At 47.2% G+C, this 16,128-nt stretch overlaps 2 protein-coding genes across 2 annotated transcripts in view; one reads left to right on the top strand and one right to left on the bottom strand.

The window, feature by feature from the left end:
- The first annotated feature begins 6,086 nt into the window (after positions 1-6,086).
- MARVELD3 (MARVEL domain containing 3) lies at positions 6,087-7,804 on the top strand. The gene is given in 3 exon segments (XM_032701535.1): positions 6,087-6,145; positions 6,267-6,378; positions 6,380-7,804. Coding segments are annotated over 3 exon segments (852 nt in total). The 3' UTR covers positions 7,061-7,804.
- A 2,268-nt stretch (positions 7,805-10,072) lies between these two features.
- PHLPP2 (PH domain and leucine rich repeat protein phosphatase 2) overlaps positions 10,073-16,128 on the bottom strand; it is a 33,507-nt gene continuing 27,451 nt past the window's right edge. Inside the window, exons 16-19 of the mRNA XM_032701596.1 lie at positions 15,915-16,025; positions 15,263-15,451; positions 14,902-15,133; positions 10,073-13,598 (exon numbers count right to left, since the gene is read on the bottom strand). Coding sequence (XP_032557487.1) covers positions 12,459-13,598; positions 14,902-15,133; positions 15,263-15,451; positions 15,915-16,025 — 1,672 coding nt within the window. The 3' untranslated portion in view covers positions 10,073-12,458. The remainder of the gene's footprint in view (positions 13,599-14,901; positions 15,134-15,262; positions 15,452-15,914; positions 16,026-16,128) is intronic.

Genomic DNA, 16,128 nt, shown 5'->3' with positions numbered 1-16,128 from the left:
ACGGGTTATTTTCTGACTTCTTGCAGCTGACCCCACCTCTTGCCATGCTGCAGCCCTGGCAGGGTTAAACATGGCATTGGGCTGCCTCAAGGACAATGCTGCATGTTCCACCTGTCAACAACCCCCAAACTGACGCAACTGGAGCTCTACCTGTCATACTGCACACAGCAGTGGGGTTCAGGGGAGGGCACAGTGGAAGCCTGCTGCCAAGAGAGGGAAAAAATGTGGCTCAGGAGACACAGGCAGACCCAGTTACATAAGGTTGAGAACGTGGCCAAAAGCGGCTTGAGGGGCAGTGTACAATTGCATCAGTGGGTTTCTCCCACTGTTACTGGAAGTGCCTTTCTCCTCTCTCTACATGACTCCAGTCCTTCTCCAGGTGCTCTCACATGGGGTCTGCAGCCCTCCCCCTGTCTTGTTGTGCGCAGGCCCTCCCAGGACCAAAGCATGAACACACAACCCAGCACTTTGTATTCTGGAAATGGCCAAGCCATCCTTGTATGGTGCAGTTAAAGAGGCAGCCACACAGAGGCAGACACAGGATGATTTCTGCCAGCAAGGCTGCTGGCTATCTTGACTGTCACACCCTCTGCACCCCACTAGCCCTGACTACCCTCCCCTTTGTGGTTTGCTCCCCTGTCTCAGCAGCTCACCCCCACAGGTATCTTGTTGCTTACCTCTTCAACTCCCTCTTTCTTGTGTAGCTTGAGCAATTGATTTTTGTCTTTTCCCAGTGGAAGGAGAAACTAATGATGGCTTCATTGTTTTTTATGGTACTGCCTTGCTCTGGTACTAGGACTGCCCTGAGTCCCATTTCTGTGGACAGAGACCAAGCCAGCAAGAGCAAGGAGTTCCCTCTTCCAGGCCCAGCCACAGTTCCAAAGCAGGACTGACAAGGGGCTTCAGGGGAACAGAGGCTCGAGCATTGCTGCACTGACAAACCTGTCTGTGCCAGACTGCATGTAGGTCATGCACCAGTAGAGTTTTGCCCATGCACTCATTCAGGATGCACTACTGCAGGAACAGACTGCAAACTGGTACTCTGCATAAAAATCCACTGGGGTCAGTAACAAATTACTTTAATAGTTACCCCCTCATATTTTGCTTTTATTTCCAGTAATTTATATCTGCTCCTTTCAGACACTGGTACAGTCCAAACTGGTTCAGGATTTATGTGTAACCTAATCCGTGTTTGGTCTCTGCATTTCTACTTGAATCAGCTTTTAATAATCAAATATACGATTTTCTTTTTTTTTTTTTTTTGGTCAAATTATTGTTGAGCAAACAGCAATAAAGCCTCCATGTCTCTCATGAATGTTGTGGCTGTTTATTGATTCTGACAGCATCTTTATAACACTGCAGCAGGTTTTCTGAAATGCAAGGGGCAAACCTTGTCTCTTACAGGTCAGGTCATGCAGGCACTCTTAAAATGCACATACTCATAGTTAAAGCTGTCTGGCAGTGTGAGCAGCGCTGCTGTGCCAAACCTACATGTATCTGCATGAGTCTCTGATAAACCATGGTGATGGTTGTGCCTCCAGCAATCTTAATTGCTGAAATGGAATTAAGCACCTGTAACAGCAACTGTTACCTCTTTGCATAATCAGAGCAGAAAATCAGCTCAAAAAAACCTCAGCTAGGTTCTGAAAAGCTGTGCAAACAGTGTGTTTAGGAGCCAGAAAGATGGCACAAGCCACACAGAGTGGCTCAAAGCCAACAACAGAATGACTAAAAATATACAGTAGCTACAGTTTATCTATCTGCCTGTATTTAGGATCAATTTTGATTTGATCTCAGAAATAAAAATCCGAAAGACATTGAAATTGCACAATCTAGTAGAGATGGCTCATTCTGGAAAAGTACTCTGTGTGTAGTAAGTGATATGCAGGATGCTCTTGCCACCCATGTGAGCTGGGCTTTGGAAAGCAGACCAATGGAGTCTGGGAGCTGTCTAATCTCTGCACTTCTTTGGGAGGGGGAACAAGGTGGCTCCCACCATACACAAATGCAGGGCATTGCAGCAAGAACAGGGACCTGCCTAAGCTGGTAGAGCTCTCCTCTGCAAGCCCTGGGCAGACTGGAAACAGCTTCATTGATACACCTGACTTCATGAGCACCATCTCCTACTATTTGCAATTTCCCTCTGTCAGGAAAACTAGGGAATGTAAACAACAAATGCTTTCATGACCTCCCACAACACTAGCACCTTAAAATGCACTGCAGCAACATGGTAGCAGCTGTGCTGGGCAAGGCAGACACTGATCACTGTGGCCTGGGGAGAGGACAGAGTCCAGCAGCTGTGGGGGCCCTTCCTCACTCAGCCTGGGCACTGAGTCCATTGCAGGCATGTGAAAGATACAGAGTGCACTCCAGCTTCTTGGGGAGCTGGAAGCACCAGTGAGCCAGGGGCCTGACAACCACAATGAGAGATTTGCAAGATTGTTACGGATGCTGAGAGGAATGTTCCACAAAGTATGAGTGTTATTGGTTCCTGGGTACAGGCACAGTGAAGAGAAACACCTTGTCCACACTTGTGCTTGTTCACATCCAGGTAAACATTATCCAGGTAAATGCATATCCTGTGTCTGAGTTATGACTTCAGAGACTTGAGCTGTTGCATGATGTGTTGTGGCAGCTGTGCCCCAATGGCCTTGGAGCCACAGGGACAGTGACCAGCCGGTGGGGGTGGGGTAAAAAGGGGCACAGTGGCTTTGTGGGGTGAAATGACACTGTGAGCTCACAGTGAGTGGCATGGGCAGCACCAGCACCTCCTTCTCTCAAGAACACAGACGGGTGAGCCCCTCGCATGACTGAATTTGAGCCCCAGTGATGGAAACCCACCACTTGCCTGACTATCTGTTCCTGCAACAACTGCTCATCTCTTTACAAAGTGGTTGAGTTGGTGTGTGCAGGAGAAATTTTGCCTTTATTGTGCCTGAAAGACATTCCACTTGCTTCAGGCTAAGCTCACTCTTTCCTGACCATGCCAACAGCAGATAGAGAGAACAAAATATTTCCCTGCTCTACAGCAGCTTTTTACAAGTTTGCAAGTTGTTTAGACACCTCTCTATTAACAAGCTTGCAAGTTGTTAACAGATACCTGCTATTTCAAATGAGATCACTGTGACCAATCTTCTCCTCCTAGGCTGTATTTCTAGAGCTTTCTTTTGCTTTCCTCTGGATCCCCTCCAGCTGATCCACTGGCCTCTGGAAACACAGTGTACAAGACTGGAGGCCAAACCAGCACTGAAGGGGAGGGCAGAAGAATTTTTTCATGTGTCCTACACGTGACATTCCTGTTCATACACCCTAGCAATGTTAGTTTTTTTCGCAACAGGATGACATTGTGGACTTCAGTTCAGTTTGTCATTAACAATAACCTGCAGTTCTTTTCTGCAGTATTGCTGTATCGTCATCATGCTGCACTCATTGTCCCTACAATTATTTATTTATGTGGGACAGTCAATAAATCTGGTTGTGGTGTTCAGCAGCGATTGTGCTGCAGTTCCCAGTTTCTCACAGTGGAGAAATACGAGGCAGTTCATGACTTGCTCCTTCTACTTTACTCTCCAAGTTCCCAGGGAGGGCATTGAACCAGGTCAGAGCTCCTGGTCCATGGCAAGTCAGGCCAGCCCCTTCTCTCTCTTAGAGCAGCAATGACATCAGAAACAAAAGAGCCAAAAATTAAAAATAAATAAATAAAAGACAAGCCAAAACAGTGGTGAACGTTAATATTTGTATCCTTGGCTTCCTATTGCTCTCTTCTGCTGACTGCTATTTGTTACAGTAAGAATAGGAACCCAGAAGATGATACTGACCAAGTTCAGCTGTGGTACTTTGAGTAGGAGCGAAGTGACACAAAGCATTTTTTTATGATTTCTCATTATAGCAACAAAAGTGGAATAAGATTGTCTCAGTTCTACAGTACCTTGAAGTTTGTACCTCACCTCTTAGCAGCAAACACTACAGTAAAACACTGAACATATCTCCAAATCAACAGAGGGGTAACTCCCAGCTCTGTCTTTGAACAAGTAGTTTCAGCACAACACAAATCCAAAGAAAGCTTCAGCTCAGGTTGTTGGATGACCAGCAGCAACATTCAGCATAAGAAATACGTATTTCATCCCTTCTTGTGACTTATGATTATTCAGCTTAGTTCATGTCCCTTTCATGTCAGTTAAAAGCTCTACTAAGCCCAATGGCAGTGTGCATGATCCTAAAAGTTTACAAAGGGCTGTTAAAAGCTTTTAGACTTATTCTGTGCGTGGCAGCAAGGAGGTCTAGGTTCTGGCACATGAACATGAGTGATGCAAAATATGCAGATGAAAAGGGGTGTGCAACAGCCTCAGTGCTGAGCATCTGCACTATCTCCAGAGACCTCGTCCTAAGCTCCCTGTGGTTTCCCCATTTCCTAACTTAGCACACAACTCCTGTCCCCTCTGTCTGAACTGGGGGTTGAAACAAGGGTTGTTTTAAGTAAATTTTAAGGTGACTTTTCAGATCTCCATTCCTTTCTGTAATCAAGAGAATGTTTTCCTGTAGTGTTGAGGTGCAGAAGTACCGCAGTCTATAGGCTTCTCACCGTATTAGTCTATAGGATTGTTGCTGTTGCTCCTGCAAGGACAGAAGAGTGAAACAATCTTACTGTTGCCACCAGTCTTACAGATGGGAGAAATGTATGTCTGCATCTTTGTGGCAAATTTGGACCTCTCAGGGCACACATTCAGGCAGTATGTCTGAGACCTTATGGTGTAACTGTTTCCCTGAAAATATCTGTTTTCCTAAATGCAACAAAATTATTTCTTTGCAATGCTAGAGCTTTTATAGGCAGTGTTTGGTCAAATTCTTGAATAAAAACATTTGCTCTGCATGTGGAGTTTTCTGTGCTTATCTTTGTGTTTTCAAATAGTCCTGCTGTTTACTTTTCTCTCTTTCCTGAATCAGATCTGCCCTTACCAGCCCTGAGCAATGCTGACACTTGTGCATGGGTGAGATCCTGGACACTTGCCTTCACTCCAGCCACCACAGTAATCAAAGGAGTAATTCACCACCTCCACTGCTGGCAGGTGAGGGTGCTGCACTCAGAAGCCTGTTGGAATGGGAAGACAGATTGGCAGCAGGACAATATTGCCAATTAAAAGGCCACATCATACTGTCTGAAGTGGCCTCCAGCAAACAGACACAAAGAGGTCTGTTTGGTTCTGTATGGATAATTATAAGGTACTGTATCTAAAGAAAATTACCTGAATGTGTTCTGCTGAGTTCTGAACTGGAACCTGAAGTTGCACTGCAGGACAGATCCCAAGGTGTTCATGACTGTACCTGGAGACACAGGCTCCGTGCTGGGGCAGCTGGAGAAACAACAAAATGCTGTGCATTGCCAGGACAAGGCAGAGGCATTTGTTCTGCTGTGATGTAACCCCCTGGTGCGCTCATGTCCTGAGTGCTGGATGAAGATGCAGTCACTGTATCACAGGATGGGTTTAGAGGAGTTAGGGCAAGTCCAGAGAAGGGCAGCAGGTCCAACGCAGGGAATGGTGACACTGCTGTGCCAGGAGAGACAAAGAAGACTGGGACTGGGGTTTCATAAGGGAACAGAGTGGCAAGACTGAAGTCTACAGAGGCAGAAGGTGGCAGGCAAACTGAATGAAGAACACTTTCACCAAAACTCACAGCACAGGAGAAAGTGGAACTTGTAAAACTGTGCATCTTTTGTTAGTGAAATTTAATCAGTTTCCAATGGGTACTAACAAGCACATGTTCTGTGGCAGGTGGGAAACCATGGGATGTTGTCGCCGCAAGGGACTGCGGGGACAGTGCCCGTGCGAGCGAAGGGGAGCGGGCACACCTGCGAGCAGCAGGTGAACCGTGCGCAGGTGCTGCAGGGCCGCGCCCCTGCGCCGCGGAGCCGAGCACCCTCAGGCGGGGCAGGGCCGGGCCGGAGCTTCCACCACCCTCGGCAGGACTGAGGCGAGCACCGGGCGGCCAGGACGGAGGTCACAGCGCCGGCACTACCCCGAGGCGGGCGGCCCGGCCCGTCCCCGCCGCCCGTCCCCAGTGCCGGCCGAGCGGGGCCGCGCCGGGCCATGGCCGAGCGGGGCTGCCCCGGGGCCGGGCGGAGGGGGCGCGCCGTGGCGGGCGGACGGTGAGGGGGAAGCGGGCGGGCGGCCGCGAGGGGCCGGGGAGGCCGGGCCGAGGCTGGACAGGCCGGTGGCCGGGAGGGGCCTGGGCGGGTCGCTGCCATCGCCGCTCTCATCTCCCCTCAGCGCCGTGGCCGGAACAGCGCCGGAGGAGCCGCTGGAGCGCCGCCGCTGCCGGTACCTGCGCACGGGCCGGGGTGAGCGCGGCGGGCGGGAGCCGCCCCCACCGTCCCGCCGAGCGGAGCGCCCGGCCCGGCTCCCTGCCGGCCTCCCGGGCGCTCCGCCGCGGCCGCCGACCCACCTTGGCCTCCCCTGCAGCCTGCTGCCAGATGGTGGAGGTGCTGCTCGCCGTGCTGGTCCTCGTCTGCAGCTCCGTGTCCGGCGGCTCGGCGGGAGGATACACCGGCCTCCCCGCCCTGGGGGGCATCTACTACTACCACTACGGCGGGGCCTACAGCGGCTTCAGCGGAGCGGACGGGGAGCGAGCCCAGCAGCTTGACCAGCGTTTCTACCTCCTGAAGCTGCCCATTGCAAGGGCAGCGATGGCCGTGGGAGGGTGTCTCCTGGTCTTCCCTTGTATTCTTATTTTGGTTGGTGTTCTGCAGGTACCATGGCATTTCCCAGCATGGCTGCTAATTGAATGTGCCCTGGACATAGCGATTGCAGTTGGCACAGTGCCTGCTCTGTACTATTTCTTCCATTCTATGGTGGGAGTTTATAATTCATCAGTGTGCAAAGAAAGAGAGCAGCTTTATCAAAGCAAAGGCTATCAGGGCTTCAGCTGCAGCCTGCACGGGGCAGAGGTTGCTGTTGGCCTTTTAGGCTGCTTGGCCACTGTGGCATACCTGTTCAGTGCAGTCCTGGCTGTCAGAGGGTACAGGGCAGTTTGCCAACAGAAACAGAAGCCAGTACAATTATAAGAGCTTTCAAATGATTTCTCCACTCTGGTAATGGTCATGATTTTTGCCAGTCTCCTTAGATGAAGCAGTATGCTTTCCTTGCTTCTAGGCAGTGCAGCCCTAATGCTGCAGCAGAACACACACCAAGTGGGTGTAGCTCTAAATATGGTAGTCAGGCTGTTCCTAACTTGAGTTTGCATTATTGAATTATTAACAACTCAAAGCTAATCCAGTGACTTGTCTCCTGCCTCACAGGCAGCCCTTCCATCCCACTGTTGGGCGTCCTGTTCTCCTCCAGTGAGGTCTTGCTACGAGTCCTGCCTTTACATCCTTCTGCTGCTGAACAGCTTTGTGTAGCCAAAACTGTCATTACAAAAGGCACATGACTTCACTGACAACAGAGCTTTTAAAAACAAGGGGTTGACGCCCATGGTTGTGGCAGCTAAATATTGCTTCCTTGTAGGTCTCTTGGAATTAACAGTGCAGTATGAACGTGGCATTTTTAAGGCCATCAAAAAATCCTAAAACTACCTTGCAAAATGATGCATACACTCGGTATAACTTGTGACACAATGCCATTTTAAACTCCTGGAGAGGGCTCATTTTTGTATGAAATGGTCTTTTATATAACTTGTATACAACAGTTTTGCTTAAAAAGATGCCCTGAGTTGGGATAATCAGACAAAAGCTTTAAGAGATCAGTGGTTTAACGTACAAGTATATTGTTTTCAAAATACATTTTTAATGTTCAAGTTGGGGAAATGAGATGCTACTCATATTTTTTCTTAGAAAGACTTTTATATGAAATTTAACTGAGAAAGTAGCACTAGAATCACCAAGTTGTGCCTCAAAATGAAATGTCACTTCAGAGCAGTGCCCACTATGTGTATTGTTCATAGGAGAATGGAATGACTACGGTCTTACAGATGAGTTCTGCCCATATTAAATAAACTAAACACACCAGAAACATGCTTTGCCTTGGACATATCTCTACTTTCACTGGCACCAATGACTAAATCCTCACTATTACCAAAACCATGGAATGTTGTTGGAACTAGAGACAGGAAAATAAAACAGATGCCAAATAGGAACACGCCAGGTGCTCTGGGGTTTGTTTGATTTCTCCTGCCTCTTAGTAGCTAGATGCATCAAGTGTCTCAGCACAGGGATTTATGTGGACAGCCCACTGTGGTCCTATTCCTATTAAGATTTCAGTATGTCCCCTTGCTGCAGCTACTTCTAGAGAGCTGTACAGTGCTATTTAGAGCAAGTTCATAGGGCAGGATTCCTCTAGAAGGCAACAGAAAGCTACCTTAATAATTGGTATTATGAATTCCACCCTCACAGTGTTCTGCAAGTAGCTTTTGTATGGAAGGCTGATGAGTGAAGTAGCCAAGAGAGCTTAGTGAAGGAGAACCTGCAGCACAGCTGCTGCTAGACACAGCTACCTTTGACTGTGATATGGCACCAATTCCCTCCAGCACAGTAACAGAATCAGAATAAACTGTTAGATGAAAGTAAAAATCTTTATTGCTAAGTCAGCCAAAAATTTGATGCAAAAATATTCTTCCTTCCTGAACTGCTCTATACATCTGAATAAAGAATCAATGGGCTAGTGTTTTCCAGCAATCTGACATTATTTACCTCTCCAAAGCAATACAAACATAGGCCACAGTGCTGAAGGTGCATTCATTGGACAACCTACTCCACACACAATAAAAACAGGGATTGTCATAGGTGCATGCTAGAGTATACAGGGATACAGAAAATACTCTCCTTTTTAAAAACAAACAAACAAAAACATGAAAAAGGTAATTTAATAAACAATTGGTGCACTGCAATATTTCTTTAACATGCATTGGGTCATATGAGTCAAGTTTAAAAAAAGGCAACATTTTAAAATGTGAAAAAAGAGGAAAAAGACGGTTGAGTCTTCAGATAGCAATAGAACAGCAGACAACGATTGCACAAAACCAAAGAGGTGATCCTATTGCCTGAAGAAGGCCTTTGGCAAGGGACACGAAAGCCATCACCATCTGGAAGGAGTGCAGAAGCTCTGCAGGTCCGAGGCCATAGGTGTGGCTGAAGGTCCTGTGTACTGGGGGAAGGATTTCAGACTTCACAGCAGCCTGTCCCTGAGAGAGAGAAATACTTGCTCTCCTCCTTGGAACAGGATTTTATCCTCCCATCTAACTGAGGATTCTGGTCTGGTATGAACAGCCTGTGATGCTGCCTTCATTGGGCCTGTTCCTGGTGCTGGGGGCAACTTGGACACCTGGGCTCCAACTACCCATGACTGAAGATAACCTTTATGGGTTCCTTTTGCAGAAGCCTTTCTGGACAGGACAGGGCAGACAGGTCAGTACCTTTTCAGAGTACCTTTCTCGGTGAGGGAGCTCATCAGCAGAGCCAGAATTACTGAAGAAAGATGAAGATAACCCAGCCACACCCCTGTCTGACCAATGTCAGAAAACACCCATTTTTTTGGATGACAGTGGCCTTGAAGCACGTCTCAAGAGCTGGAATCTTGTGTTAGAAAATCCAAGACATTTGCATGAAAAAATGATGTCAGTGTCTTTGCTGACACCTAAAACTGGCCTAGGAAAAAGAAGCACTTTTTGTGGTAAACAGGCACTATTTTTAATGCTTGAAAAGGATTTTGGATGAGTGGAAAAAAGCTTCACAAATGCCGTGGCTGAAGTGGAAAAGGAAAAGCTTAATCTTCGGAAGAAGCACACAGAAGATATGCAGAAGCTGCTTGAGGACACCAATGCTCATCTTAGCCAAATAGAGGAAGATTATTTGGAACAGGTAAAGTCAACTCAGGCTGTGCTGCCCAGAGTGAGACAAACAGTTCATAATACCAGCTTAAGTAGAGAAATCTGTAGACTCTACCTAGAGTGTAAGGAAGATAACAAGCCACATCTTCCATGACAATGTATACCCATAGAAAATAGGAGCTGGCTCTATTAAACTCCCTTTCTGCTTCAAAACCAGAAACAGCACTGGAGAAAAAGTAGGAATTCCTTGTGTTCCATTCTGCCAATACCATGAAGAGGAGCAGTTCAGAAATCTGCACGCTCCATTGCAGAGCTGTTTTCCTTAGTCCTTCAACACTGAGCTAGGTAGAGCCATTCATTACTAACTCCTTGTGGCAACTCTCCACACAATGCTACTGGTTCAGACTGGCAAGGACACACTGGACTTTCCACATCAGTGCAAGAAATAGAGACCTGATTTGCATTAACATTCGCCACTCTCAGAGTGCAAAGTTTGTCACAGTCTTACTCAGAAAGAAGGGTTCCTGCATCAGTCCCATTGTGGACAGAGGCTGCTCTGCAGCCCTTTCAGTTATCAGAAGGTGTTGGGCTAGGCACAGGTATTTGGCAAAGTTATCGCCAGTGACGGAATCAAAAGTTGCAGTCAAATACACTGGGATGAGTCTTTTCTGCATTTATATGATGAGAACATGAAAGAAATCTGGAGTTTAGCATTTGAATCTTTTCTGCTGTTGTTTCTCTGCCTAAGGGATTCAAATGCTGTTGTTTCTGTGATTCTAATAATTAGCTTCAATCTCCAGTTCCAAATGAAACAGGCATTTAAACAACCAAAAACTGTGTGAGTTTAAACTTTAGAAAAAGTTGGGTTGTTTCGTGATTACATTGCAACCAGCACAAAGGATATCCTTAAATGCTGCTCCTCATGCATGGCAAAAATACTTTTTTTCCCAGTAAGAAGAAATTCAAGGTGCTTTGAAATTTTGAGTAAAACTCCATTAGATTTTGTCAAAAGATCTATATTGACATTGACAGAATCCCACAAGTAGTCTGCACAGTATTTCCTTCTGACCAAGGCCTGAATTTGATCCAAAAATAGACAACTCAAGCCCCTCAGATCTCTCCAGAAGAAACTCCTAAGTTTTCTTCATAAATATAATTAACAAAGAAGAAAAGGCACTAGCCCACATTACAGTCAGGATTATTGCACCACTGACATGACCGGGGCAGCTGCTGTCCAGCTCTGTCAGCAAGGAAGACAGATCTGCATGTTACAGGGGCAGTGGTCTCCAGAACCCTTACAAAGGTGACAACACAGGCAGCCAACTTACACCCTGCACCAAAAATCCTACTGGAAATACAACATATCTGAGTGCAGACTGGCCTGTTTGCCATTAGTGGGGCTGTTTTAAACATCTTTTTCAGCTCTGATATAGATGTTACTAAGATGAAAAGTTCTATTTTAGCTTTTTTAGTTCTGAAAACTAAGGAGGATCAAGTATGCTTTCACCTTGTTTGTGGCCAGATTGGGCATGTACCATGAAATGCTGGTTGCTGTGAATTTGGAATATGACTCCTGTTTTCAGAGGCAAGCAAAGACGCTGTAGTTGCCAGTGCAGACGTTTGTGTTGGTGGAACAGAGCACTGGGTGCAGCAGGGCAGCTCCACTGCTTGCCATGCCTGGAGCAGCACAGCACTACTTCCAGCTTGGCTCCCCTGACTGGGCACTGAGACAAGCACGAGCTCCTGGGCTTATCCCATGTCTTCTGGATAGAGGAAGCCACTACTCTGAAGCATCCATGATGGAGGTGGCCAGGTTGCTGATGAATTGGGTCTGTGCTCTGCAGCGAGAAGCAGTAGCTCTACACATTACCTGAATCAACCAGTCCAGAGCTGATCTTTTCTATGCTCCATATGAAATGCATCAGTTGGCACCTGCTTATCACTCAGCTATGTATTTTCTCATTCTGCACAGGATGATCCCATCATAACCCTCACTCTTCCTACACCAGTGCTCATCAGAACACTGGTACCCTGAGTCCTAACTGCCCTAACAATATCCATTGGAAAAAGCCCCCAGCATACTTGCTGTGGAGTGCTTTCTCCCCTAACCCTAAATAATAAAGTGCTGGGCTGAAGGGGAGAAGAATAGCTTAAGTGCAATCAATAAAAGTGCTTGCAGTTAATGTAGGAAATCATTCTTAGGTCAGCTTCATTGCAACTGTCTGTATTCTTTCAAGGAATAACAAAGTCAGGTGTTGGGGGGGAGGGCGGGACACTGCATTAGAAATATTCATAGGACTCTTAACACTGAACATTTCCCCCTCAGCAGCCTCCTCACCCCACACACATGTACACCAGACCCTTTCCTGCAGAGCTGGCAGAACCTCAGGGTTTAAGGAGTTACAGACAGTCCCTATCACAGAGCTCAGCTGCTGGTCTGAGTGCTCATAGAACAACTGAGACTCTGCAGTGAAAAGTGGACAGCCCAGACCTTGGCACTCCTGATTCTTCCTCGACTCCATTAAGGAAGCAGCAGGTGCCTGTACTCCTTGCAGATCCCAGGTCTGCTTGGAGGGCAAGACAGCCCTTATGAGACAGAGCTTCCTGGGACAGACAACGTGGGAGTGGTAATCGTAGGGTTACAAAGCTGTGTCAAATTCCTCTGGCAGGGGTGCTGCATGTTCCTCTTTTGGCTCCTGATCTGCTCCATTCTCCTGGTGCTGCTTCATTTGTTCCTTCACTTCCTCTTCCAGATCAGGTGGCACCACAAATTGATCTTCTGGCTCCATCTGGGATGGAGCAGCAAAATAGCCAGTCTTCTTCTTGGGTGCCTCTGTGGCTACTTCGATGAGATTGAGGCTCTCCTCCAAGGGCACTATGGAGCCATTGGAAAGCTTCTTTCCATAAAGACAGCATGTGGAAAGAGATTTTTGCAGTTCACACTTTTCTTTGACCCCTCTCTGCACAGTGTTGCTGTTTACGCTGTTCTGTCTCCGAATGATGAGGATGAGCCCAGATTCATCCTCTGGCCTCGGAGCAGGGGAGTTGTACTCTGCAGCAAGACATTCAAACTCCAGGCCCTTTCCTTTACAGCAGTGGATGTCCACTGCTACCTCCACTTTACTGCCATTTGTCATCACACCTTCCACAGGCTGCTCATCATCACTATCCAGACCGTTGTCAGACTGGTTGCTAGAGAAGGTGGCACTGGAAGGTTGGCGCTGAAAGATGCTCAAGGGGGGCACAGGATGTAGGCTGCAACGTCGCTCTTGTCGTGGTAGCAAACTGCCATCAAGACCAACAGCACTGTGTTCATCTGAAGCAGTAGAACCCACCTCACTGCTGACTTCAGAAGCAGACAGTTCACTGCCAAACTCAGAAGCAATTCCACTGCTAGATGAAGGTGTTGCTGGCTTGGTGGTGGTGGAACTAAATCCCCCAGGACCTGTCAGAGTCAGGCCATGCATCTCACATGTGCAGTTGTCCTCACTGATGTTCAGACACACCACCATTGCACCTACATTGTCTTGGCAACCATAGCTTTGGGCTAAAGTGCAGAGTTTCTTTGCAGCAGCTAGTGGGTCGTGTAGGTGCCGCACAGCTGAGATGGCCTCTGCATAAGAAAGGTGTTCCCAGAGAGCTTTGTTCCCTAGAAGTAGCAGCTCATCTTGTACAGTCAGTGGAATCGAATTGACATGTGGTTTGGGCAGGATCCAAGGATGCAAGTAAGTGCAGCCCAGCATCCGAGTACAGCAGGTCACACCATTGACCTTATTGTCCTGCAGACAAGAGAAACAAGACAGTAGCTTCGGATGTGCTATTAGATTATTTTGAGAGCAACCTTTCCTCTGCCCATATGCTGGTTTGGAGCCTTGAGAAATGCCAGTTACACAGCTCCCAGGAGCAAGGGATCTAGGTGCAGGTATTACAGCACAGACATTACCCATGCTGGCAATGGCACACTAGTACCCCACAAGACTTTTTGTGGCACCCTGAGGAATTGTAGCAGACTCCTCTGAAATGTTCAGACTCCCTGCAGCACACTGATCAAAGAGTCTCACAAGTCTCACACAAAATGTATTTTTTCAGTACAAGCGAGATAGTAACTTCTGAGTTTCTCAGTGCAAGGCAGATTATCCTGACATTAAATGATTTCTGTGTATTATCTGAACTATTTCCCTCTTTGTTAACATGTAACTGCATTCTGAAGCGTGGACACTACATCCTGAGGAAGAAAAGAACAAGTAGGTATCTCACACTGTTTCTGTAACATGGATGTATTACCTCCTTCTGGTAGATCATCTCCTGGCCAGCCTGGCAGCAGCCTCTTGGACAGAAAAGTGCCCACAGCCCTCAGTTTCTTTTCCAAGTCAGTGCCTACAGAGTACACAGCTTCCCCAGTGTTTTGAATTTAATTTCAGTGTTCTTAATTTCTATATCCTCTGGGTGTTAATGTTGCTGCTGCTGCCAAGTATTAAAACTCAGCACAGGACACATGCAGGGAGGTCTCCTTAGACAATTATTTCACTTTTGTTTTTCAGAATCCATTAATGAGCCAATTTCTAAAGCATTTAATGTGCTACCCCACAGTTCTTTTCAGTCAGAGTGATATGGTGCAGTGTTACAGCACCTTGCAGAGCTATACACAGTAACAGATTATCCCTATGAGAAACACTTGTATCTAACAACTTGATACTTTTTAAAAGATTCACTGAGCATAAAACTAAAATAACTGGTGCTGACTTCTCAAGATCTTTACTGCTGATGTATTTTTTCAGTTCTTTGGAACTTGCTTGTTATTTCCAAGTTTTTAGAAAGTTAACCTTTACAGAGTTCTCCAGAAATAATTGTAATACTTTGCATAAAACCAGTCATCCTGTACCTGTAGTTCTCAGGCCATAATGGGTGTTTCAGGAACAAGTCATTTTCAACAGCTAATCAGCAAAAGAAGCAGAGCAGGAAGCACCAGCCAAGTCACTCAGACACCTTTATGTCACCCTCTCCCCTACACTGTTGTGCAAGCAGCAGAGCTCAAGCTTTTATGGGAGGGTGGAAACTGAAGTGAAACAGGTCCAAACAAACCTCTGTTATAATGGCTTTTTGCTCCTTGACCCTCCTGGCTTCTTCTGAACATTGTTCAAGGCTGAAGACTTTGGAGAGAGGCAGCGGTTTTCCATTTCGGCACAGAATGGCTTGGCACGTCCCCACATTGGCCACCGTCAGAGAAAAGTTGCTGGCTGGATCAGCCACCTCATGACGAATATAGCACAGGACAGCAGAGGAACCCAGCTTCTGCCCAGCCATGCCCAGCTTCCTGTGGGAGGAAAAGGTGTAGGAAGCTCCAGACTCCAGTGACAGGCATTCTGGAAGGCTGCCTCACCCCACCTAATACATTGATATGCCAGTGCAGGTCCCACCAGGACCAGCTTGCTCACTGTCCTACCTGTGGGAGACCAAGAAGGTGTTGGACATGAACATGGTGTCTGACTGCTGTACCTCCTCCAGGAGCACATCGGCCATGGTGCATTGCAGTAAGCGTGGCAGTTCTTCATTCTTGTCACCATCAAACATGCCATACACAGCTTCCACCCCCTCTGCAAAGCTCCCCAGTGCCAGGGATGACACACACAGCCTGTTAGAAAAGCATACAAGCAAAGTTAATATGTCTCAGAAGATTATATGGTCCCCAAAACCACAGCCATCAGGCACCTTGCTGTGAGTGCCACTCTGGCAGGGTAGCAAAGCCACTGTCCCTACAGTCACTGCCCCGGGAGATGTACAGCTGAGCTTTATTATTGGAACTCCCAAACCCTCCATGACCACAAGCAGGAAAGGACAACATGCATAGCTGGCAAGAGAAAAAGCATCTCTGCTGGAGTGGGAAGGAAAGCCCAAGCATCCCAGAATAAGTGTAAAAACTGAAAGAAAAGACAACGTGGAGGTTTGCATTACTAAGACTTATTAAGAAATCTGGAGAGACGGAAGGGACGGATGAGCTCTTGGGCAAAACAGGTCTGCATGGGTGCTCAGCAGTGCACTCTGCCCAGCACCCTCAGAAGACAAAGTGTCAGCATCCACCAGACCACAATACTCACTTATTTCTTTGGCCTGCCATCTCAGCTACACCGTGACTCCAGAAGGAAGAAGTGAGTGCCGAGTCTGCCGTGAGGGAGGGCTTAGCATCAATCTTCAGTGTGGTAATGTGACTACAGAGAGAACAGAAGTCATGCTCTTCTAGACCCTGCTGAACAGGTTGTGGCCATAGGACCTTGTCCAGTCAAGAGTTTTAGATAGCAGTTTGTGGAAAGA

The sequence above is a fragment of the Chiroxiphia lanceolata genome, chromosome 13, assembly GCF_009829145.1.
Source record: "Chiroxiphia lanceolata isolate bChiLan1 chromosome 13, bChiLan1.pri, whole genome shotgun sequence".
Lineage (NCBI taxonomy): Eukaryota > Metazoa > Chordata > Aves > Passeriformes > Pipridae > Chiroxiphia > Chiroxiphia lanceolata.
Note: the sequence above shows the minus strand (reverse complement) of the source record. Positions and strands in the feature narration are given on the sequence as shown.